We start from the raw sequence: 24,671 nt of genomic DNA, 5'->3' as shown, positions 1-24,671 counted from the left end.
CTTGAAGCACACCCGAAAGACCACAGGTAGCCAGTGCAGACTGCACAGGAGTGGTGTTACACGGGTGCAACGTGGTGCTCCCTCAATCACCCGCGCAGCTGCATTCTGGACTAGCTGGAGTCTCCGAGTGCACTTCAGGGGTAGCCCCATGTAGAGAGGTGATGGTCACCATAATTGCTGGACACCAACAAAGGTGACACCAGCCAGAGAACAGAAAAACTTAAAGAAATAATGCCAGAAGGGAAGGTGTGGAGCGACCTGGTCCATGGAATCGCCAAGAGTCGGACGTGACTGAATGGATATCACCATCATCATCATGCTAACAATCATCATCGACAATATGGACTAGTTACAAGCCCAAGTTCTATCCAAAAATATCTTTGTGGATTTTCTGCAGAAGAAGCAATCTTAGGCTGCATTAGATCACATGAAGAGCTAGTACCTCTTTGCAAAACCTTAGTAAGACCGCACTTGGAATAATACTGCGTCCAGTTCTAGTCATCACAATATAAAAAAAAACATGCTGAGAGTCTGGAAAGAGTGCAGAAAAGAGCCACAAAAATTATTAAGAGGGCTAGAGGCTAAAAGATACAAAGAACAGCTGCAGGAATTGAGTGTATTTAGTCCAATGAAAAGAAGGACTGGGGTGACATGATAGCATTCTCCCAGTCTTTGAGGGACTGCCACAAAGAAGAGGGGGTCAACCTATTTTCTAAAGCACCAGATGGGAATACTCAATTCCTGCAACTGCTCTTCATATGTTTTAGTCTGCAGGCCTTTAATCATCTGAAGTTACTCTTCTCTGCACTTTTTCCAAAGTCTCAATGTCTTTTTTGTTGGACTTGGAGATGTCTGGGTTCCATTAAATCAATAGTTATGCCAACTCGCAAAGCACTGCTCTTGAGTTGCATTAGGCCAAGGGGGGATGGGCAACCCGCGAAATGGCACGGCGGCCAAAGACAGATGCACATTCCATGCTTATCTCTCTCAAGGCTGTATCCCAGGTTTACCTACAGCAGCCGAGGGGAGTGACCTCTACAACCTGTGAAATTGCTCCACTGGAGAATGTGATTGATGACACACCCTGGGGGGGGAGGGGGGAATTGGAGTAGGGTCGGAGCTGGCTTCAGTTGGGAATGTGCCGACATGAAGCTCCTAATAAATAACTGGATTTCTTTTGAAGCTTGGCTCGAGATGGGTCATGATTTAATTAGGGCCGTGATGGTGAACCTATGGAATGCATGCCACGTGGAGCCATATCTGTGCTCACGTGAGCATTGCCCTAGGTCAGCTCCTGATTTTGGGCCTTCCGGACCCACCAGAAGTTGGGAAACTGGCCATTTCCGGCCTCTGGAGGGCCTCCAGGGGGTGGGGAAGGCAGTTTTCACACTCCCCAGATTCCAATAAAGCCTCTGGAACTGGGGGAGGACAAAAAACGGGCCTACCGGGCCCACCAGTAACCTTTTTGCCGTTGTGTGCCGAAAGTAGGGAAAGCACGGGGGTGTCACGTGCACATGCACAGGGGTGTGGGAATGGGGGCATTGAATTATGGGTGTGGGCGCACACGAGTGCGACACCCCCCCTGCACTCCCCCCCACTTTTGACACACAGCAGCAAAAAGGTTAACCATCACTGAATTAGGGCATCCATCGGAACCCTGACAAGTTATGACTATAAAGAAAAAAAATTCAGGGAGGGGAAAGGGTTTCTCTTTAGGAGAAACCCTTCCCTACTTCCACCTCTCACAATACTAGACAACACAGTATCAACAGTAGAAACCTTCAAATTTCTAGGTTCTATCATATCGCAAGATCTCAAATGGACAGCTAACATCAAAAACTTCATCAAAAAAGGACAACAAAGAATGTTCTTTCTGCGCCAACTCAGGAAGCTCAAACTGCCCAAGGAGCTGCTGATCCAGTTCTACAGAGGAATTATTGAGTCTGTCATTTGCACCTCTATAACTGTCTGGTTCGGTTCTGCAACCAACAAGACAGACACAGACTTCAGAGGATAATTAGAACTGCAGAAAAAATAATTGCTACCAACCTGCCTTCCATTGAGGACCTGTATACTGCACGAATCAAGAAGAGGGCCGTGAAAATATTTACAGACCCCTCGCATCCTGGACATAAACTGTTTCAACTCCTACCCTCAAAACGACGCTATAGAGCACTGCACACCAGAACAACAAGACACAAGAACAGTTTTTTCCCGAAGGCCATCACTCTGCTAAACAAATAATTCCTTCAACATTGTCAAACTATTTACTAAATCTGCACTACTATTAATCTTCTCATCTTTCCCATCACCAATCTCTTTCCACTTATGACTGTATGACTGTAACTTTGTTGCTGGCAATCATAATGATTTATATTGATATATTGACCATCATTTGTGTTGTAAATGTTGTACCTTGATGAACGTATTTTTTCTTTTATGTACGCTGAGAGCATGTGCACCAAGAAAAATTCCTTGTGTGTCCAATCACACTTGGCCAATAAAAAATTCTATTCTATTCTATTCTATTCAACTTACCTAAAGGTTGATATCCCTGCCTTGATGGCCCTCCAAAGGTATTTCTGCTACCAAACCCACCGCCATCGATGGATCCATAAGACATTTTCTTTGGACACTTCTGGAGATAGGCTTCCTTTCAAAACTAGAACAAACAAGGGGGAAAACAATGTGAAATGGGCAGAGAGAATCTCAAAAAACAGAGAGAAATAGAAAAGAACCAGAAAAAAAAATGTGCTTATGGGATCGTCTCACCTAAAGAATGCCAGTGAATGACAAATTCAATCGATATTGCCATATTAGTTTGGAACGGGACAACTCACCACAGCCAGCTTGCCCTGGCAAACTCGCATCACAGGACGCAATTCAACAAATGGAAAAGTTAAATTAATTTCAACGGAACCGTGGCCAATCATCATAAAATAGACACAGTCAATCCAGAAATGCGAGCGCTACAATCATTTTGACTCCAACACGGTCACCAATAATAAAAGTAACTGAGTGGAACAATTAATACGGTGTTAAATTATCCTGTCGTGAGTCGTCCTGCCGTGAGTTGAGTGACAGTGGCGAGTTGTCCTAGACCAGTGATGGCTAATCTTTTCCAGACTGAGTTCTCAAATCATGAGTGCCCGAACCCCCAAAAGGGCCTCTGTGGCTCAGACTGGTAAGACAATCTGTTATTAACAGCAGCTGCTTGCAATTACTGCAGGTTCAAGTCCCAACAGGCCCAAGGTTGACTCAGCCTTCCATCCTTTATAAGGTTGGTAAAATGAGGACCCGGATTGTTGGGGGCAACAAGTTGACTTTGTATATAATATACAAATAGGATGAAGACGATTGCTTGACATAGTGTAAGCCGCCCTGAGTCTTCGGAGAAGGGCGGGATATAAATGCAAATTTAAAAAAAATGCAATGCCCGTACGGTCCCCACGTATGCATCCCACCCCCCATGCATACACCCCATGCCCTGTGCATGTGCACACATGCCCCCCACACATGCCCCCCACACATGCCCCACCCTGGCGCATGTGCATTTGGGCCCCCTACAGGCACCCTCCCCCATGCATGTGGGAACATACACTGTTGTGTCTCACCCGCTCCCCCTGCTGCAGCCGGGTCCCTCTTATCTCCTGCCGAACGCTGAGGAATGTCCTGGCATGCCTCCAGGCCCCATCCCTGGCACCATGCCTAAACAAGCAGAGCAAGACGAAGGGCCTGACGTGCCTCCAGCCCCCAGCCCTGGCACCATGCCCAGGCAAACGGAGCAACTAGACCCCTCCCCCTCCCCCACAGCATGTGAGCCTGAGGGAGGTCAATTGCCAACAGCTGGAGCCTGAACAGATCCTTGCTTCCGGAGAATTGATAGGCGACGTCAGCAAAAGGAAGGGAGGGGCAGGCCTGGATAAGTGCTGAGTCATGGAGCCACACCCCATGGCCTATATAAAGGATCTGCTTTCTGGCATTCTCTGAGTCAGGCAAAGTCTACCTTATATTGCTGAAGTCACTTCCTGGTCTCCTGTCTGCCTTGAGAACTTTGCTAGGACTTTGGCAGAGCTGCAGAGGCACACCTGATTCGGATTTCCCTGAACTGGCCGTCAGCGGAGGAGTGGGACACGACACACACCCGCACGCACCCCATCCCTCCTGCATGCATCCACGCCCCGCCCACAGGCCCCGTCCCCACACATGTGGGACAGAGACCCAAAGACCAGCTGGCTGGTTCATGTGCCATCAGAGAGGACACTGTGTGCCACCTCTGGCTCGTGTGCCATAGGTTCGGCATCATGGTGCTAGACCCGTCTTAGCTGCAGTAGATACCTCTTGTACTTCTGTGCTTCATTGCACCAACTGGCCATCACTGTCTGTGACTGGCAACTACGTGAGGTTGGGTCTTTTTAGTATTTGGATGACACACCTTGTTTTGGTTGCCACAAGTAAAATAAGGAGATGTTCTACATATAAATAAAAAACAAAGGCTAAGCCCCTCTTATCAGCTTAATCGAGTTTTCAAGAAGTTCATACAACCGGTCATTTTTTTTTAGCTGATGATATCTGACATATCACAGGAGAGAACTTAATATAAGCAATCCCCTGCTGGATTAGACCTCTGGCCCATCTCATCCAACACTGGCCAACCAACAGTGGGCCAAGAATGCACAAAAGACTCCAAGTAGATGGCCTTCCAAAAACAGGAAGGAAGGAAGGAAGGAAGGAAGGAAGGAAGGAAGGAAGGAAGGAAGGAAGGAAGGAAGGAAGGAAGGAAGGAAGGAAGGAAGGAAGGAAGGAAGGAATAGAATAGATTTTTTTTTATTGGCCAAGTATAATTGGACACACAAGGAATTTGTCTTGATGCATATGCTGCCAGTATACATAAAAGGAAGGAAGGAAGGAAGGAAGGAAGGAAGGAAGGAAGGAAGGAAGGAAGGAAGGAAGGAAGGAGGGAGGGAGGGAGGGAGGGAGGGAGGGAGGGAGGGAGGGAAGGAAGGAAGGAAGGAAGGAAGGAAGGAAGGAAGGAAGGAAGGAAGGAAGGGCAATAGCACTTTGATTTATATACCACTTTACAGTGCTTTATAGACCTCTCTTAAGGGGTTTACAGAATCAGCATCTTGACCCCAATAATCTGGGTCTTCATTTTACCAACCTAGGAAGGATGGAAGGCTGAGTCAACCTTGAGTCGGTCAGGATCAAACTGTTGGCAATGGGCAGAGAAGGGAGGGAGGGAGGGAGGGAGGGAGGGAGGAGGTAAGTATTGGATGGAGAGAGGGAGGGAGTAAGTAAGTAAGTAAGTAAGTATTTAATCATTGGATGGATTTGATGGATGGATGGATAGATGGATGGATGGATGGATGGATGGATGGATGGATGGATGGATGGATGGATGGATGGATGGAAAAAAGTTAAACTTGAATGAAGGGAGGAAGACTGATTGATTGACTGCCTGAAGATAAGACTTCAAGGATTGGGTATGTCTAGTCTAGTGAAAAGAAAGATCAGAGGTGACAAGATAGCAGTCTTCCAATATCTCAGCGGCTGCCAAAAAGAAGAGGGAGGTCAACCCATTCTCCAAAGCACCTGAAGGCAGGATGAGAAGCAACGGATGGAAACTAATCAAGGAGAGAAGCAATCTAGCACTAAAGAGGAATTTCCCGACAGTGAGAACAATCAACCAGTGGAAGTACTTGCCTCCAGAAGTTGTGAGTTCTCCAACACTGGAAGTTTTTAAGAAGAGATTGGAGAATCACTTGTTTGGAATCTTATAAGGTTTTCTGCTTGAGTGGGGGGGGGGGTAGGACTAGAAGACCTCCAAGGCCCCTTCCAACTCTGTTACTCGGCTATTCTGACGTTCTCCTCTGCAGTGAGTTATTGGACTGGGAATCACCCATATGCAGGACTTGGTAAGCCACAACTCTTCCTGGAAGCCCTTTCTAAGATCTTTCATTTTTAAGGACGTCAACTTTTTCTCTAAGGCTTTCCTTCCCTTTCCTTCTCCATCTTCTGCTGGCAGGTGGGAATAACAGGGTCTCCTCTGGGGAAGAAGACTTTGGGCTTCTACCACGGCAAGTGAAGACATCCGGCTGAAGCGAAAATTGGTGTTGGCGCCGAGACGGGCAAAAATATCCCCTTGGCCTTTGTCACAGGAAACAAAGACAAGAAATCCAGTATTTTCCCCGAGAACAAAAGCTGTTCTTTTCTGTGTCTTTTATTTGTCGGTGTTAAAAGCAGAGACGGATGGAAGGACAAACAAATAAGGCTTTTGGCTTCCTGGAACGGCATCGCTCGGATTTGATTATTGATTTATTAAACTGATTTTATTTTCCTGAGGTACTTATTGAGTTCTTAAATGTTTTTTTTTATTATTATTTTCTACTTTTACTCCTCTCAAAAATTCCCGTTCCAAAGAACAATCCCTTCCATCCAGTGGTGGGATTCAGCCGGTTTGAGCTGGTTTGGGCTGGTTCGGACGAACCTGTTGTTAAATTGCTGGCTGGCCACGCCCTATCCCTTCCTGCCCCATCCCTTCCAGGAGTCCCCACACACCTCATTTTGCCTCCCAGGTAAGTGCAGGGAGGCTTCTGAGGCCCAAAACAGGGCACAGGCGGGTGCACACACAAACCCCGTGGCCCATTTTTGTTCCCAGGAGGCTTCAGGGAGGCCTCCTAGGTCCAAAAGGGGGCCCAGGGGGGGCAGCATCTCCCCCCCATGGCCCATTTATGCTCCCAGGGGAGTAGCAGGAGGCTGAGTGCTGCCTGTCACATCCCCTGGCCACGCCCACCAAGCCACGCCCACAGAACCGGTAGTAAAAAAAATTGAATCCCACCACCGCTTCCGTCTTTCCGATAATCCCCAGAAATGCCTCTCTCCCCCCCATCAAAATGTATCCGGTAATCTTTAGGAAAGCTGGCAGAGAAAATTAAAACACGAAAAAGTGAGTTCTGGTTCCAGAGAAATTGGCCGCCACCACGATGTTTGAACAAGCGAAACGTAAAAGAGAGGGGGGAGGAAGGAAACGTGTTTCTCTCTTATTGATGTATTTAAAAGTATCGCACAAAGTGGGACCATTTGAATCCGAGCTGCCTCGAGGCAAATGACTTGAGATATTTAGGTATAATGTTCTCATTATTTCCTTTATTTGAACTTCCCCGTTAAGAGTTTGGTTCCTGAAGCTTTAAAAGCAAATCCTAGCTTGAGATCTTAAATCAATGTTAATACCTCTCCGGTCTAAGGAGAGGGAGACGGTGCATAATTTGCATTCAAAATTAATTAATTAATTAATTAATGCAGGTGGTCCTCGACTTACGACTGCAACTTTTGTTTTTTAATGACCCGGTAATCCCTTGCCATCGGAGTGGAGTCAGGGCAATTGAATGGAGTTGAGTGTTTATTGGCCGGATGCCTTTCCTGTCACCAATACGGAGTTTTGTGTTCGGCAAATATATTCTCATTGTGCCCAGAGAGAGAAATATCTGCCTCTGCTTAGGATCGAACTCACAGCCCCCTGATGGTGAGGCGAGAGCTCCACCTCTCGGTCACCGCACCACCCTTACGACTTATGACTGCAACTGAGCCCCAAAATGTCTGTGGCTAAGTGAGACATCTCTTCAGTGAGTTTTGCCCCGTTTGACAACAGCCATGGCTGTTAAGCAAATCACTGGAGGGTTGTGTTCTGTCCTCCCTCGCCTCCGTTCGAGTGATGGCTTAATTAGCCGGCACTATCAGCTCTGGCAGCAGAATAGCCAGCATCTGCCAAGTGCCTCTGTTATCTTCCATGACACTGGTGAGTCACCCAGGAACAAACTTCAGCTCTTAGTTAATCAGTGGATTTGCCTGTTACGAAGAGACACAGCAGCTCTCGCTGCCTTTTATATCCTGTGGGGTGTGGCTCCATGACTCAGCACTTCCTAGGCCTGCCCCACCCTTGCTTCTGTTGTTCCCTCCTCTCCTGCCTATGAAACCTAGGGTCCAGCCAGGCCTGATTGCCATCAGCCGGGTCTGAAGGCGTGGCCTGGGTGGGGAGAAAGAGTCAGGGGACAGAGGCCTCATTATTTCTTCCACCTGGCCTGCTTCTGGCTCTTGGAGCTGAGCCAGGGAAGCCGGTGCTCCCGAGGTAAGTTCTGATGGCCCTTCCCCCTCACTGTCCAAATCACTTTCTGGCAGCAGGCCCAGCTCGGGGGGCGTAGACACAACAGGTTGTTCCAATTATTTGCACAGTTGTAAAGTAACCGGGCTTCACCGTTGCTCGTGAAAGGCAGTCGCTGGACTGTGAGTAGCTGTAACCATCATAACCATGAGTCGGGTGCCAAGCATCTGAATTTTGTTCATGTGACCATGGCAATGCTGCAATGGTTGTTAAGTGTGAAAAAAAAAAGTCATAAGTCATTTTTTTCCATGCCGATAAAACTTTGGTCACTAAATGAATGGTTGTAACTCGAGGATTACAAGTAAAAGGTGACCATTTTAATCAAATGTGCCATGAGGCAGATTACTGTAGATATTTAGGAACACCTGCCTATGTTCTCATTATTCCCCTGGTTTCATCTTACTCGTTACAATTTGGTTCCTGGAGCTTTAAAAGCAAATCTTAGCTTGATTTATAAGAATAACTGAGTTGGAAGGGACCTTGGAGGTCTTCTAGTCCAACCCCCTGCCCAGGCAGGAAACCCTACAACACTTCAGAGAAATGGTTATCCAACATTTTCTTAAAAATTTCCAGTGTTGGAGCATTCACAACTTCTGCAGGCAAGTCGTTCCACTGATTAATTGTTCTAACTGTCAGAAAATTTCTCCTTAGTTCTAGGTTGCTTCTCTCCTTGATCAATTTCCACCCATTGCTTCTTGTTCTACCCTCAGGTGCTTTGGAGAACAGCCCGACTCCCTCTTCTTTGTGGCAGCCCCTGAGATATTGGAAGACTGCTATCATGTCTCCCCTAGTCCTTCTTTTCATTAAACTAGATGTACCGAGTTCCTACAACCGTTCTTCATATGTTTTAGCCTCCAGTCCCCTAATCATCTTTGTTGCTCTTCTCTGCACTCTTTCTAGAGTCTCAACATCTTTTTTACATCGTAGCGACCAAAACTGGATGCAATATTCCAAGTGTGGCCTTACCAAGGCATTATAAAGTGGTATCAACACTTCACATGATCTTGATTGTATCCCTCTGTTTATGCAGCCCAGAACTGTGTTGGCTTTTTTTTTTTATTTGAATTTATATCCCGCCCTACTCTGAAGACTCAGGGCGGCTATGTTAAGGAATAGTCTTCATCCATTTGTATATTATATAAAAAGTCAACTTTTATTGCCCCCAACAATCTGGGTCCTCATTTTACCTACCTTATAAAGGATGGAAGGCTGAGTCAACCTTGTGCCTGGTGGGGCTTGAACTTGCAGTAATTGCAAGCAGCTTTATTAATAACAGGCTGCATTAGTCTGTTGAGCCACCAGAGGCCCAGTTTTTGGGTAGCTGCTGCACACTGCGGGCTCATATCTAAATGGTTGTCCACTAGGACTCCAAGATCCCTCTCACAGGTACTACTATTGAGCAAGGTACCACATATCCGGTACCTGTGCATTTTGGTTTTTTTGTCTATGGAGATTTGTCTATGGAGATTTGTCTATGGAGATTCTCCATCCTCTAGGTCAGGGCTCTCCAACCTTGGCAAAGCTGGCTGGGGGATTCTGGGAGTTGAAGTTCGCCAGGCTTAAAGTTGCCAAGGTTGGAGAGTCCTGCTCTAGGTCATGGTTGTCCCAAAGACAACTGGACTTTCTGTTTCTTCTTTGAAGACGTTTCGCTTCTCCTCCAAGGAGCTTCTTCAGCTCTGACGGGACGGTGGGGGAATGGAAGGATTTATACTCCTTGCAGACAGCTGGTCATTTGCATCCTTTGAGAGCAGTGGTGAAATACATTTTTTTTTACTACCGGTTCTATGGGTGTGGCTTGGTGGGTGTGGCATGGGTTGGTGGGTGTGGCTTGGTAGGCGTGGGAAGGGGAAGGATACTGCAAAATCCCCATTCCCTCCTGGGGGAAGGATACTGCAAAATCCCCATTTCCTCCCCATTCTAGAGGGAAGGATAGTGCAAAATCCCCATTTCCTCCCCACTCCTCGGGGAAAGATACTGCAAAATCCCCATTTCCTCCCCACTCCAGGGGGAAGGATACTGCAAAATCCCCATTCCCTTCCCTCCTCACTCCTGGGGAAAGGATACTGCAAAATCCCCATTTCCTCCTCACTCCTCGGGGAAAGATACTGCAAAATCCCCATTTCCTCCCCACTCCAGGGGGAAGGATACTGCAAAATCCCCATTCCCTTCCCACTCCTGGGGGAAGGATACTGCAAAATCCCCATTCCCTCCCCACTCCTGGGGGAAGGATACTGCAAAATCCCCATTCCCTCCCTACTCCTTGGAGAAGGATACTGCAAAATCACCATTCTCACCCTACTCTGGGACCAGCCAGAGGTGGTATTTGGTGCTTCTCCGAACTGCTCAAAATTTCTGCTACCGGTTATCCAGAACCTGTCAGAACCTGTTGAATTTCACCCCTGTTTTAGAGAGTCATTGAGGCCAACTGGAGTTTTATCTGTGTCCTCGGGATCACTTGGGTGGTGCAAATGGGTGTGACTACAATACAGTCCTTTCAACAGCTCCAAGAAGGCTCCACACCCATTTGCACCACTCAGGTTATCCTGAGGACACAGATAAAACTCCAAGTGTTCTTAACGACTCGCTAAAAGGATGCAAATGACCAGCTTTGTCTGCAGAGAGTATAAATCCTCCCATTCCCCTCCATGCAGTCAGAGCTGAAGAAGCCTTAATATAATAATAACCGAATTGGAGGTCTTCTAATCCAACCCCCTGCTCAGGCAGGAAACCCTACACCACTTCAGACAAATGGTTATCCAACATTTTCTTAAAAACTTCCAGTGTTGGAGCATTCACAACTTCTGCAGGCAAGTGGAACAACTAACTGTCAGGAAATTTCTCCTTAGTTTAAGTTGCTTCTCTCTTTGATTAGTTTCCACCCATTGCTTCTTGTTCTACCCTCAGGTGCTTTGGTGAACAGTCTGACTCCCTCTTCTTTGTGGCAGCCCCTGAGATATTGGAACACTGCTATCATGTCTCCCCTAGTCCTTCTTTTCATTAAACTAGGCATACCGCCTTCTTGGATGAGAAGCGAAACATATTCGAAGAAAAACCAGAGAGTCAGCACCTTTGGGACTTGGGTTGGTATCTTAATCGATGTAAAAACATCTCGCATGGATAATTGGCATTCCAAATAAATAAATAAATAAAATGCCCCTGGGCTGGAATATCATTTATTCAGTCTTGCTAAAATTGCATCCTGTCTTTCCCTCAAAGAACTCCAGACCATGTCCAGAACAGTCCTTCCTCTTCTTTCCCACACAACAATCTTGTGAGGGAAGAGCGACCTAAGAGAAAGTGACCTATGTAGACCCGCTGTCACCATGTTCCCAAACTCGTGAACTTTCCCAACTTGATGTCCCTCTGAAAGAAGAAGCCCCTCCAATCTGAGAACGGGAGGAAAATTAGTAAACTTAGGTGAATATCGTCAGCAACAACAATTTGGGATAGCGACACCAAAGTGCGTAAACTCAATTCTCACTGTGGGGTCCCTTGGTGCTCTCTGAGTTTGGTTGGTTTTCTTGTAGATGTTTCATGACCCAACTTGGTAATATCATCAGTGCTAGAAGGATTGGGGTGTGTGGAGAGGAGGAGGAGGAGGAGGAAGAGGAGGAGGAGGAGGAGGACTGTAAAGTCTTTGGTGCTCTCTAAGCATAGTTGATCGAAAGGTTGGCAGCTCAGCGGTTCGAATCCCTAGTGCTGCCATGTAATGGGGTGAGCTCCCGTTCCTTGTCCCAGCTTCTGCCAACCTAGCAGTTCGTAAAAATGCAAGTAGAAAAAATAGGGACCACCTTTGGTGGGAAGGTAACAGCGTTCCGTGCGCCTTTGGCATTGAGTCATGTCGGCCACATGACCACGGAGACGTCTTCGGACAATGCTGGCTCTTCGGCTTTGAAACGGAGATGAGCACCGCCCCCTAGAATCAGCAATGACTAGCATGTATGTGCGAGGGGAACCTTTACCTTTACCTTTAAGCATAGTTGTTTTTTTGCAGACATTTCATGACCCAGCTTGTTAACATCATCAGTGCTAGAAGGGAATGGGGTGTGTGGAGAGGAGGAGGAGGAGGAGGAGGAGGAGGAGGAGGAGGAGGAGGAGGGAGGGAGGGAGGGAGGGAGGGAGGGAGGACTGTGGGGTCCTTGATGCTTTCTGAGTTGTGTTAATAAATCTCCACGCCCGTTCTGATAATAGTTCAGGTGTTCTCACTAGATCAATGCTTCAATAACCACAATTTTATTGTGGTTTCCGTGGGGATTTTGAAAAATGTAACCCCTGAAGTTAAGGAAGATCGAGTAGGTCTGCTTTCTCAGCTAAGTATCCCCAACAGTCACAAATCAATGTTAATAAATTGTGGTTATTATACTTATTATTATTAATGTGCAATACCTAAAGGAACATGGGGGAAAAATGCATACAGAAGCTGTTGGCATTGCTACTAAAATATGTACATCCTGACCTGTGAATATTAAAAATGCAGATGGTCCTCAACTTAAGATAATCTTATCTTCCAAAACACTCCCTTGCTTCTTCTTCACTGCTTCTTTATTTTCTTGCATAGGTTCGGGTACAGTTCCTAATTCTTCCGGTTTCGGTTGTCCATAAGGTCTTGTAATTATTTCTTTTATTTCTCGCTGTAAAGTCACATGCATCTTTTTCATCATTTCAATTATTTCCTGCGCCATTCTATATTTTCTGATTGTGTTTCGACTTTTGTTATCAAAGTCAAACAGCTTGCAGGCACAAAAATCCTCCCTTAAAGTTCCCACCAGCCTTATCTCTTTAGAAGAAAGTTTTTCCACATGTGTTAGTCAATGTAGTTTTCCCTTCCGCCTGAGGGTGTCTCTTTCCAGTCCACAGTTCCAATCAACCATTTATGTAGGTATCCATTTTGTTTCTCTTTTTCTTTTTTTAAAGCCACGTTTTATTTTTCCTTTGTCTTTTTTTTTTCTTTTCTTTCCCAAAAGTTCAATTTAAAATCCGTATCCAAATCTGTAACTAATCCCATTTACTGGGGAAAAGAGTAGTCAGAAAAGTTTCACCAAATTGTAGTTTTAATTCCCCCAGCTTTACTTTTGATAATCCGCAAAATTGCTCTAAAATTATCCAAACCTCTCCAGCTCTGTTTGAGGGTTGTTTTTTTCCTTCCCGTCTACTTCGGGCATCTCAGTTAAATTTCAAACAGTCAAATTCCTTTCGGGTTTTAGGGTCGATAGTTCCGTTTCTTTTCTCCTTGCTATATTCACGTTTCTCTCTCAGTTTAACCGCTACTTCACTGCTAAAATATTTTTTGCCAAATTAAAATTAGTGTCTTTTTCCTGTGAGTTGGTGTTCACTCACCCAGCTTCAATATTCTGTCCAAATCACCGCTCCTGCTCAAAATCTTAATCTGGTTGCCCCAGCTTAATGATGGCCACTATAGCCACCAACACTCAGATGACCAAGAGGAACCAACTTGCTGGTTCCGCTTGGTCATCTGAGGTGCCTCTCCTTCTTTTCTGTCCCTACAGGACAGATCTGGTCTGAACACCCCTCGACAGCAGTTTGTCAGCCTGGGAGTTCGTGAAGCTCAGTGGAGCTCGCTATTCTCCGGCTGTCTCGCTGCGACACTTCCGGTCAAATCTGAACATGGCTGTTAAGTGAAGGGCATCACGTGACCCCAGGGCATTGCAACCATTATGAACCAGTTGCCAAGGAGAAAGAGGTGGTGAAGAGGAGGAGGAGGAGAAAAAGGAAGAGGAGAAAGAGAAAGAGGGAGGAGGAAGAGAGGAGGAGGAGGAGGAGGAGCAACAGGAGGAGGAGGAAGGGGAGGGAGGGAGGGAGGAAGAGAAGTAGGAGGAGAAGGATGATGATGTGGTGGTGGAGGTGAAGAGAAGGAGGACAGAAGGAGGTGGAGAAGGAGAGAAGTAGAAGGACGAGGAGGAGGTGGAGAGGAGAAGGAGGAAGGAGGAGGAGGAGGTGAAGAGAAGGAGAAGGAGAAGGATGATGATGTGGTGGTGGAGGTGAGAGAAGGAGAGAAGGAGAGAAGGATGATGATGTGGTGGTGGAGGTGAAGAGAAGGAGGACAGAAGGAAGAAGAGGAGGAGGTGGAGGAGAAGGAGGAGGACGAGGAGGAGGTGGAGAGGAGGAGGAGAAGGAGGAGGTGGAGGAGAGAAGGAGGAAGAGGAGGTAGTGGTGAAGAGGAGTAAGAGGAGAGGAAAAGGAGGAGGAGAAGGAGAGAAGGAGGACAAGAAGAGAAGGAGGAAGAGGAGGTGGAGGAGAGGAGGAGGTCACTGTCTCTGCCTTAAGCCATACTTACTGAAAGTCAGGAGTCCGTCACCTGGGGTATGTAGATGGGAAACGTCTTTTGAAAATCTCTGGCTTTCAGAACATTTCCACCTTCTACTAATCGGGCCGTCTTCTCCCAGGCTTCCAAGCAAAGTGCCTGCGGGTTTTTTTAACCTGCACTGTGTCACAATAGCATGGAGTGGAGGAACTAACTGCCAGGGAAGATCCGTTTGAAATGTTCCCACCCTCATCCCAGGTCCCCAAAGGACAAATCGGAAATCCCCCCCTCCCCCACGCAAGTGGGCAGAGGAGAGGTTTAACTCCGAGGTTCTGAGGGAGGGTCTTTCCCCTCACATCCTTTCACCCCCTGCCTGGAACTGAAAGAAAGAGGGGGGGGTTATCCCCCCCCAAAAAAACCCCACATAATTCTGAGACATTTACTTCTGTTTAGCAAGAGTCACTGGTGCAAAAAAAGGGAATGCAAGAATCCCAACCACGGAAAGATTTCCCAAATCCAGCTGACGCATCCAAAACTCAGGAACAGAGAGAGAAGCGGATTTCCTTTCCTGCAAGCTTTCTATGATCTAGTCGGGGTCTTTTCGCTACTTGCAGGTAGCATTATCTGTTTACAGGGGTGGGGGGGAGGGAGAATGTCTTCTGTCTATCATCCATCTATCCACCCTTATCTGTCTGTCTGTCACTCCTACCTTATCTATCATCCATCTATTATCTATCTATCCCGGCTTATCTCTTTCTATCTATCTATCTCTATCTCTCTATCTCTCTGTCTCTCTCTCTCTCTATCTATCTATCTACAGTATCTATCTATCTTCTATCTATATTCTATCTATCTATCTATCTATCTATAGTATCTGTCTTCTATCTATCTGTCCACAGTATCTATCTTTCTATCATCTATTTACATATTTATATTTATATCTATGTATGTATGTATGTATGTATGTATGTGTATGCATGTATGCCTGGAATGCACTACCAGACTCTATGATCTCATCCCAAAATCCCCAAAATTTTAACCTTAGACTGTCTACTGTTGACCTCACCCCATTCCTAAGAGGTCTGTAAGGGGCCTGCATAAGAGCACCAGCGTGCCTACCGTCCCTGTCCTAATGTTCCCTTTAATTGTATTTATTTTATGTATTCAATTCATACTTATATTATTTAATATGCACTCGACAAAATAAATAAATAAAAAATAAAAATAAATCTATCTACAGTATCTATCTACAGAATCAATCTAAAGTATCTATCTATCTATCTATCTATCTATCTATCTATCTATCTATCTATCTATCTCTACCTATCATCTATCTACCTATCTATCATCTATCTATCTACCTATCTATCTATCATTTATCATCTATATCTATCTTCTGTCTGTCTATCTATCTATCTATCTATCATTTATTTACTTATTTATTTAATTTATATTGCCACCTATTTCACCATGGCAACTCAAGGCGGCTTACAGAGTATATAAAACCACATTTAAAACAATAAAACTAATAAAAAGAAGCAGATGAATTAATATAGTTCAATATAAGAAAATCACACCCCACCTGCCACCCCCCACCCAACCGCCCCGGCGACAGCAGATCACATTTAATGGGGCTCCATCCCGCTCTGGGCTCCCCAGGCCCATGGGCAGAACCAGGTCTTCAGTGCCTTCTGAAAGAGTATTAGAGTGGGGGGGGGGTCATTCTAATCTCTGGGGGAATGATATTCCAGAGAGAGGAAGACACCACGGAGAAGGTCCCACCAGGTGTATCTCCCTCGGGGATGGGACCCGCAGCATTCCCTGCCTCCATTCATCATCATCATCATTCATCTATCCTACTTTTTCTGTCTATTCTATTCTGTATTCTATTCCCTTTCATTCCATTCCATATTCCTTTCCCTTCCATCGTCTCCTCTGCTCTTCCCTTCCCTTTTCTTGTCTCCTCTTCCCTTCCCTTCTTCTCCCTTCCATCTTCTCCTCACCTCTCCTCTCCCCTCCCCTTCCCTCCCTTCCCTATTCTATTCTACTCCCTTCCCTTCCCTGCCTTCCATTGAGGACCTGTATACTGCACGAATCAAGAAGAGGGCCGTGAAAATATTTACAGACCCCTCGCATCCTGGACATAAACTGTTTCAACTCCTACCCTCAAAACGACGCTATAGAGCACTGCACACCAGAACAACTAGACACAAAAACAGTTTTTTCCCGAAGGCCATCACTCTGCTAAACAAATAATTCCCTCAACACTGTCAAACTATTTACTAAATCTGCACTACTATTAATCTTCTCATCGTTCCCATCGCCAATCTCTTTCCACTTATGACTGTATGACTGTAACTTGTTGCTGGCAATCCTTATGATTTATATTGATATATTGGCCATCAATTGTGTTGTAAATGCTGTACCTTGATGAACGTATCTTTTCTTTTATGTACACTAAGAGCATATGCACCAAGACAAATTCCTTGTGTGTCCAATCACACTTGGCTAATAAAAATTCTATTCTATTCTATTCTATTCTATTCTATTCTATTCTATTCTATTCTATTCTATTCTATTCTATTCACAACTGTTTTGCTTAGCAATGAAATGTTTGGGCTCAATTGTGCTTGTGAATCGTGGGCTTACCTGTACTATGTTGTCATGCCAATTACATTAATTCACTACAATTTCATTCCCTTAGGTCTTTGGAATATTCCAGCTGCCTTCTACCCTTCTCTCCACTTTTTTTTTCTTTAAAAAAATTTTCTACCTTGTTTGGAAAGCAATCCCCTTTTCCAACCTCCTTATAATCACTACACAAGCGTTCGCTTTAATCTATTGAATTTCTCTGCCTATAGATGTGGTCCTTTGTTATTTTAGAGGCGGGGGAGAATTACTAGTCAGAAATTACTAGTCTGGTGTTTATTTTACTCCTTTCTTCTTGTCTCCTCTTCCTTCCCTTCTCTGCCTTCCATTGAGGACCTGTATACTGCACGAATCAAGAAGAGGGCCGTGAAAATATTTACAGACCCCTCGCATCCTGGACATAAACTGTTTCAACTCCTACCCTCAAAACGACGCTATAGAGCACTGCACACCAGAACAACTAGACACAAAAACAGTTTTTTCCCGAAGGCCATCACTCTGCTAAACAAATAATTCCCTCAACACTGTCAAACTATTTACTAAATCTGCACTACTATTAATCTTCTCATCGTTCCCATCGCCAATCTCTTTCCACTTATGACTGTATGACTGTAACTTGTTGCTGGCAATCCTTATGATTTATATTGATATATTGGCCATCAATTGTGTTGTAAATGCTGTACCTTGATGAACGTATCTTTTCTTTTATGTACACTAAGAGCATATGCACCAAGACAAATTCCTTGTGTGTCCAATCACACTTGGCTAATAAAAATTCTATTCTATTCTATTCTATTCTATTCTATTCTATTCTATTCTATTCTATTCTATTCTATTCTATTCACAACTGTTTTGCTTAGCAATGAAATGTTTGGGCTCAATTGTGCTTGTGAATCGTGGGCTTACCTGTACTATGTTGTCATGCCAATTACATTAATTCACTACAATTTCATTCCCTTAGGTCTTTGGAATATTCCAGCTGCCTTCTACCCTTCTCTCCACTTTTTTTTTCTTTAAAAAAATTTTCTACCTTGTTTGGAAAGCAATCCCCTTTTCCAACCTCCTTATAATCACTACACAAGCGTTCGCTTTAATCTATTGAATTTCTCTGCCTATAGATGTGGTCCTTTGTTATTTTAGAGGCGGGGGGGGGGGAGAATTACTAGTCAGAAATTACTAGTCTGGTGTTTATTTTACTCCTTTCTTCTTGTCTCGTCTCATTCCTTCCTTCCTTTCATCTTCCTTTCATAGGGCTTATACGCGGAACAGGTTTCAACTATCAGCACGCTGAGCAAACACACAACTGTAGCATATCTCAGTGAACAGAAAAATTAAAATTTGTCAGCACTGCAGGGATTCTGGTGTTATCCATCACCTCCCTGATAGAGAATTATGAACAGCGGTGTCATTTGGGAGGGAGGTGTGGGGAAAATTGATGGTTTCCCCATTTGAACAGAACAGACTGGAACAAAAATTTGAAGGGGCCTTGGAGATCATCTAGTCGAACCCCCTGCTCAGGCAGGAAACTCTATATAATTTCAGATAAATGCCTGTCCAGTCTCTTCTTAAAAACTTCCAGTGTTGGAGCATTCACAACTTCTGGAGGCAAGTTGTTCCACTTATTGATTGTTCTGACTGTCAGGAACTTTCTCCTTAGTTCTAAGTTGCTTCTCTCCTTGATTAGTTTCCACCCATTGCTTCTTTTTTTTTTTAATTGAAAAAGTTTTAAAACAACAATTAAATTTTTCCCCCTCCCCCACCTTCCCCCCTCCCTCCAAACCCCCCCCCCCCGACTTCCCGGAGCAAACACAAGGTATAGTTCATTAAACAAACAGTCATACATTAAATTTTTAAAATCTAACACAATTATAATCCTTCTCTCTCACATAACCTGACTTCTTCCATTAAAATCAAAAACAAAACCCTTCATTCAAAGGCAATCCGAAATTTCTTAATCTGATATCTATTTTGAATATAATCAATCCAGTTCTTCCATTCATTTAAATATTTTTCTTGAGTACTGTCTTTCAAGAAGGCTGAAATTTTAGCCATCTCAGCCAAATTGGAAACTTTCAATATCCATTCTTCTATTGTGGGTAATTCTTTTTTCTTCCAATATTGTCCAATCAACAGTCTTGCTGCTGTTATTAAGTTCAAAATCAACTTAGTCTCAATCACTGTACAGTCCGTTGTTATTCCCAAAAGAAAAAAATTGCGGTAGGAACTTTATCTTCTTCTTCAGAACATTCTGCATAATCCACCAGATTTCCACCCATTGCTTCTTATTCTACCCTCAGGTGCCTTGGAGAATAGCTTGACCCCCTCTTCTTTGTGGCAGCCCCTGAGATAGTGGAAGACTGCTATCATGAAACCTTGTTTTCACTAGACTAGTTATGCCCAATTCCTGCAACCATTCATCGTATGTTTTAGCCTCCAGTCCCCTCATCGTCTTTGTTGCTGTTCTCTGCACTCTTTCTAAAGTCTCAACATCTTTTACGGGCTCAAAAAACAGCCTGGAAAAAAGCCCCAAAAACAGCACTGAAAATGGCCTGGAAAGTAGCCCGAAAAACAGCCTGAAAAACTGCCTGAAAACGGCCCAGAAAATGGCCAAAAAACAAGCATGCATACACCGGCCAGTTAGTCTTTAGGTTTCCAATGCTCAGGTGCCCGCAAAGACAAGATGACGGCATGTATGCATGTTCCGGAAACCCAAAGATCAGCTGGCCAGCATTCACATGCACATCCACCAGCTGGTCTTCGAAGGTTCCGGTGCTCCAGCACCACATATACATGCACATCCATGTGGGTTCTGGTCAGGGGTGAAATCTAAAAATTTTCCCTACCGGTTCTGTGGGCGTGGCTTAATTGGTGGGTGTGGCTTCGTGGTCAGGTGACTGAATGGGCATAGTCAATAATAATAAATAATAAAAATAATAAAGTATACAAAACTTGGGAGGCACCAGTCTACCTTCTTTAAAAATAGAGGCCCCGGTCTACCAATTGCCTTTTATTGAGAGGCACAGGTCTACCAAGTGCCTTTTACTGAGAGGCACCGGTCTATTAATTGCCTTTTTTGGGGAGGCACCAGTCTACCTCCTTTAAAAATAGAGGCACTGGTCTACTAATTGCCTTTTTTTGGGAGGCACCAATCTACCTTCTTTAAAAATAGAGACACCGGTCTACTAGCTGCCTACAGTGCTGATCAGCTGTAGAGTGGCCCTTTGAAGTGCCACAGCAGTCATTTAAGGCCGTTTGTAGCTATATCACCACCAAGAGCTTCAGGGACAGAGAAGAGGAACAGCGAGGCATGGACATGGATGGGGTGGGGCAGGGATTTTTGCTACCGGTTCTCCGAACTACCTGCCCCCATCGCTACCAGATCGCGCAATCCGGTCCGAACCGGGAGCATTTCACCCCTGGTTCTGGTGCCAGAAAGGTTTGCCATCACTAGTCTAGCTTTTCTTGTAGGGGGGTGGACTACCAATAGCATTTATGACTTATATACCACTTCACAGCACTTTACAGCCCTCTCAAAGCAGTTTACAGAGTCAACCTGTTGCCCCCCAACAATCTGGGTCCTCGTTTTACCCACCTCGGAAGGATGGAAGGCTGAGTCAACCTTGAGCTGGTCAGGATCGAACTGCTGGCAGTGGCGATGTTTTTTCTAGGAATAGCAATAGCACTTAGACTTATATACCGCTTCATAGCAGTTTTACAGCCCTCCCTAAGCTGTTTACACAGTCAGCCTATTGCCCCCAACAATCTGGATCCTCATTTTACCCACCTCAGAATGATGGAAGGCTGAGTCAACCCTGAGCCAATCAGAATTGAATTGCTTGCAGTCGGCAAGTTAGCCTGCAATACTGCATTATAACCACTGCGCACCATGGAAGAAAGGAAGGGAGGGAAAAAGCACTTAGACTTATATACCGCTTCACAGTGCTTTACAGCCCTCTCTAAGTGGTTTTGCAGAGTCAGCCTATTGCCCCCAACAATCTGAGTCCTCATTTTACGCACCTCGGAAGGATCAAAGGGCTCAGTCAACCTTGAGCCTGGTGAGTTGCGAACTGCCAAATTTGCAGGCAGCCGGCAGTCAGCAGAAGTGGCCTGCAGTACTGCGCTCTAACCACAGCGCCACCTCGGCTCGACTAGAAGACCTCCAAGGTCCCTTTCAGCTCTATTCTCACTCAGCAAGCCCTCCCTGTGTTAGCGGAGTCACCCAACTCCATCACAGCCTGTTGAACTTATTCCGTCTTGTTGATTTATCAGGAGGAGGTTTGTTAAGTTCTCAAGCGTGGCCAGACAGAATTGCTCCTGTGCATTTGAAGGCCCCATAAAGGGATTTTATGTTTCATATCATTGCAGTAGACTGACCCCTTGCTCTGTTTCTCTCTCTTCTGTTGAGTTATCATTCATTACCTGTGACTCCCTGCTCCATTAACTATCTGGATTTCTTTCTTTGCCACTTTCTTTTAAAAAAGAACTCTCCCCTCTGTAAAATTGAATTAAGCTTCTAAAAAGGAAAAGCTATTTTCAGGATTTGAGGAAGGAAAGATCCCTGGATAACTTAAAAAAGAAAAAAAAATTGGCTCTGTGTATTTAAAAGAATAAATTGAGAAGGTTTGTGCCTGAGGGTCATTCTCGACTCCTGCTATCTGCCTGGAGTTTAAACAGATCTAACGGAACACATCTAACAGAATACGAGAACTGGAAGGGACTTTAGAGGTCTTCTATTTATTTATTTTTATTTGCATTTATATCCCGCCCTTCTGCGAAGACTCAGGGCGGCTTACACTATGTCAAGCAATAGTCTTCATCCATTTGTATATTATATACAAATTGCCTCCAACAATCTGGGTCCTCATTTTACCTACCTTATAAAGGATGGAAGGCTGAGTCAACCTTGGGCCTGGTGGGGCTTGAACCTGCAGTAATTGCAAGCAGCTGCTGTTAATAACAGACTGTCTTACCAGTCTGAGCCACAGAGGCCCGTCCAGCCCCCTGCTCAAGCACGAGACCACGTACTATTTCAGATTCAAATGGTTGTCCAATCTCTTCTTAAAAACCTCCAGTGATGCACCCATAACATTTGGAGGCAAGATATTCCACTGATTAATTGTTCTAACTGCCAGGAAATTTCTCCTTAGTTCTAAGTTGCTTCTCTCCTTGATTAGTTTCCACCCATTGCTTCTTGTCCTGCCTTCAGGTGCTTTGGAGAATAGTTTGACTCCCTCTTCTTTGTGGCAGCCCCTGAGACATTGGAAAACTGCCATCATGTCTCCCCTAGTCCTTCTTTTCATTAAACTAGGCAAACTCAGTTCCAGCAACTGTTCTTGTTCTAGCAGGGGTATCAAACTCAAGGCCTGCAGGGCAGGGGTGAAATGCTCCCGGTTCGGACCGCATCGCCTGATCCGGTAGCGATGGCAGCGAGTGGTTCGGAGAACCAGTAGCAAAAATCCCTGCCCACCCCCATGCCCAGCTGAGCCGCACGATCATCAGAGGTGTAATTTTTTTTTTTAAAAGCATTTTTTCTTCGGCCGAAAAAAATGCTTTTAAAAGTTAAAAAAAAAAAAAACCCTCTGATGATCGCACAGCTCAGCTGGGATCGTCAGAGGCTTTTAAAAGCGTTTTTTCTACAACCTCTTCGGACGAAGACATTGCAGAAAAAATGCTTTTAAAAGTAAAAAAAAAAGTTGGCCACACCTACCTAAGTCACATTACTCCCACCACCAAACCACACCCACAGAACCGGTGGAAACAAGTTTTACATTTCACCATTGCTGCAGGGGTGTTTAAATCTGGCCCACGGGGCCGGCCTGGAATTAGCAAAGGACCAGCCCAGGGTGCCTTTGGCAGCCACAATGGGGTACGAGGGGGGCGCATGTGGCAGGAGCCGTCCATTCCATCTCAATCTCCCCCACCCCCAGTCAGCCTGCAGAGAATTACAGAGCTTATCTGGCCCTCAAAGAAATCCAATTTGACATCCCTGTGTTATAGCCTCCAGTCCTCTAATCCAGGGGTCTCCAACCTTGGCAACTTTAAGCCGTTAATGTTCTGTCCTCCTTCGCCTCCGTCCGAGCGACGGCTTAATTAGCCGGAACTATTAGCTCTAGCAGCAAACTAGCGAGCATCTGCCAAGTGTCTCTGTAATCTCCCTTGACACCGATGAGTCACCCAGGAACAAACTTCAGCTCTTAGTTAATCAGTTGATTTGCCTGCTACAAAGAGGCACAGCAGCTCTTGCTGCCTTTATATCCTGTGGGGTGTGGCTCCATGACTCAGCACTTCCTAGGCCTGCCCCACCCCTGCTTCTGTTGTTCCCGCCTTTCCTGCCTGCGAAACCTAGGGTCCAACCAAGCCTGATTGCCATCAGCTGGGTCTGAAGGCGTGGCCTGGGGGAGGGAAAGAGTCAGGGGATGGAGGCCTCGTTATCTCTTCCACCTGGCCTGCCTCTGGCTCCTGGAGCTGAGCCAGGGAAGCCGGTGCTCCCAAGGTAAGTCCTGACGGCCCTTCCCCCTCACTTTCCAAGTCACTTTCTGGCAGGGGGCCCGGCTCAGGGGGCGCAGACACAACAGTTAAGCAACTCCATTCTGGGAGTTGAAGTCCACCAGGCTTAAAGTTGCCAAGGTTGGAGACCCCTGCCCTAATCAACTTGGTTGCTCTTCTCTGCACTCTTTCTAGAGTCTCAATGCCTTTTTTGTAAGGTGTTGACCAAACCCAATATTCCAGGTGTGGTCTTAGCAAGGCATTCTAAAAGGATTCTAACAGTTCCAAGGATCTTGAAGGGCAAAGTTGAGTTCTACAGCTTCCGAAATGTTTTTGATGTAATATGTTTTGACTAAAACACATGAAGAACGGTAGCAGTCTTCCAGCATTTGAGGAACTGCCACCAAGATTTTTGTTTTATCGGCCAAGTGTGATTGGACACACAAGGAATTTGTCTTGGTGCATATGCTCTCAGTGTACATAAAAGGAATAGAATAGAACAGAATTCTTTATTGGCCAAGTGTGATTGGACGCACAAGGAATTTGTCTTGGTGCATATGCTCTCAGTGTACATAAAAGAAAAGATACCTTCATCAAGGTACAACCCTTACAACACTTAATGATAATCATAGGGTACAAATTTAACACTTAATGATACAACACTTAATGATAGTCATAGGTTACAAAGAAGAAGGGGGCCAACATATTTTACAAAGCACCAGAAGCAAGAAAAACGGATTACCTTAGCTGCTACATAGACAGATAATTTATTCAAGATGTTTTATAGGTGGCATCTCCCACTTACAAGATTAGCAAAAATAAACATTTGTCGATGTGTTGGAAGTGTGAAGCAGTGCCAGGGACTTTTTATCACATGTAGTGGGAATGCCCGAAAGCTGCAAAATTTTGGCACCAGATAAGACAAAGGATAGAGGGGATACTAATGCAAAATACAAAAGCAAAACCAGAATTCTTTCTACTGGGTATTATAGAGGGCAAATACAACAAGAGCACAATTTAACCTAATGTTACACACTCTTAACAACAGCAAGATTAGCTTTTGCACAAAAATGGGGGGAAAAAGAGACCCCTCACAGAAGAAGTGTTAGCTAAAAT

General features: G+C 45.1%; 1 protein-coding gene across 1 annotated transcript in view; it reads right to left on the bottom strand.

The window, feature by feature from the left end:
• TSNARE1 (t-SNARE domain containing 1) overlaps positions 1-24,671 on the bottom strand; it is a 355,693-nt gene that overhangs the window by 271,858 nt on the left and 59,164 nt on the right. The window contains exon 3 of the mRNA XM_058177145.1: positions 2,539-2,662. Within this exon, the coding sequence (XP_058033128.1) occupies positions 2,539-2,623 (85 nt within the window). The 5' untranslated portion in view covers positions 2,624-2,662. The remainder of the gene's footprint in view (positions 1-2,538; positions 2,663-24,671) is intronic.

The sequence above is a fragment of the Ahaetulla prasina genome, chromosome 3 (assembly GCF_028640845.1).
Source record: "Ahaetulla prasina isolate Xishuangbanna chromosome 3, ASM2864084v1, whole genome shotgun sequence".
NCBI lineage: Eukaryota > Metazoa > Chordata > Lepidosauria > Squamata > Colubridae > Ahaetulla > Ahaetulla prasina.
Note: the sequence above shows the minus strand (reverse complement) of the source record. Positions and strands in the feature narration are given on the sequence as shown.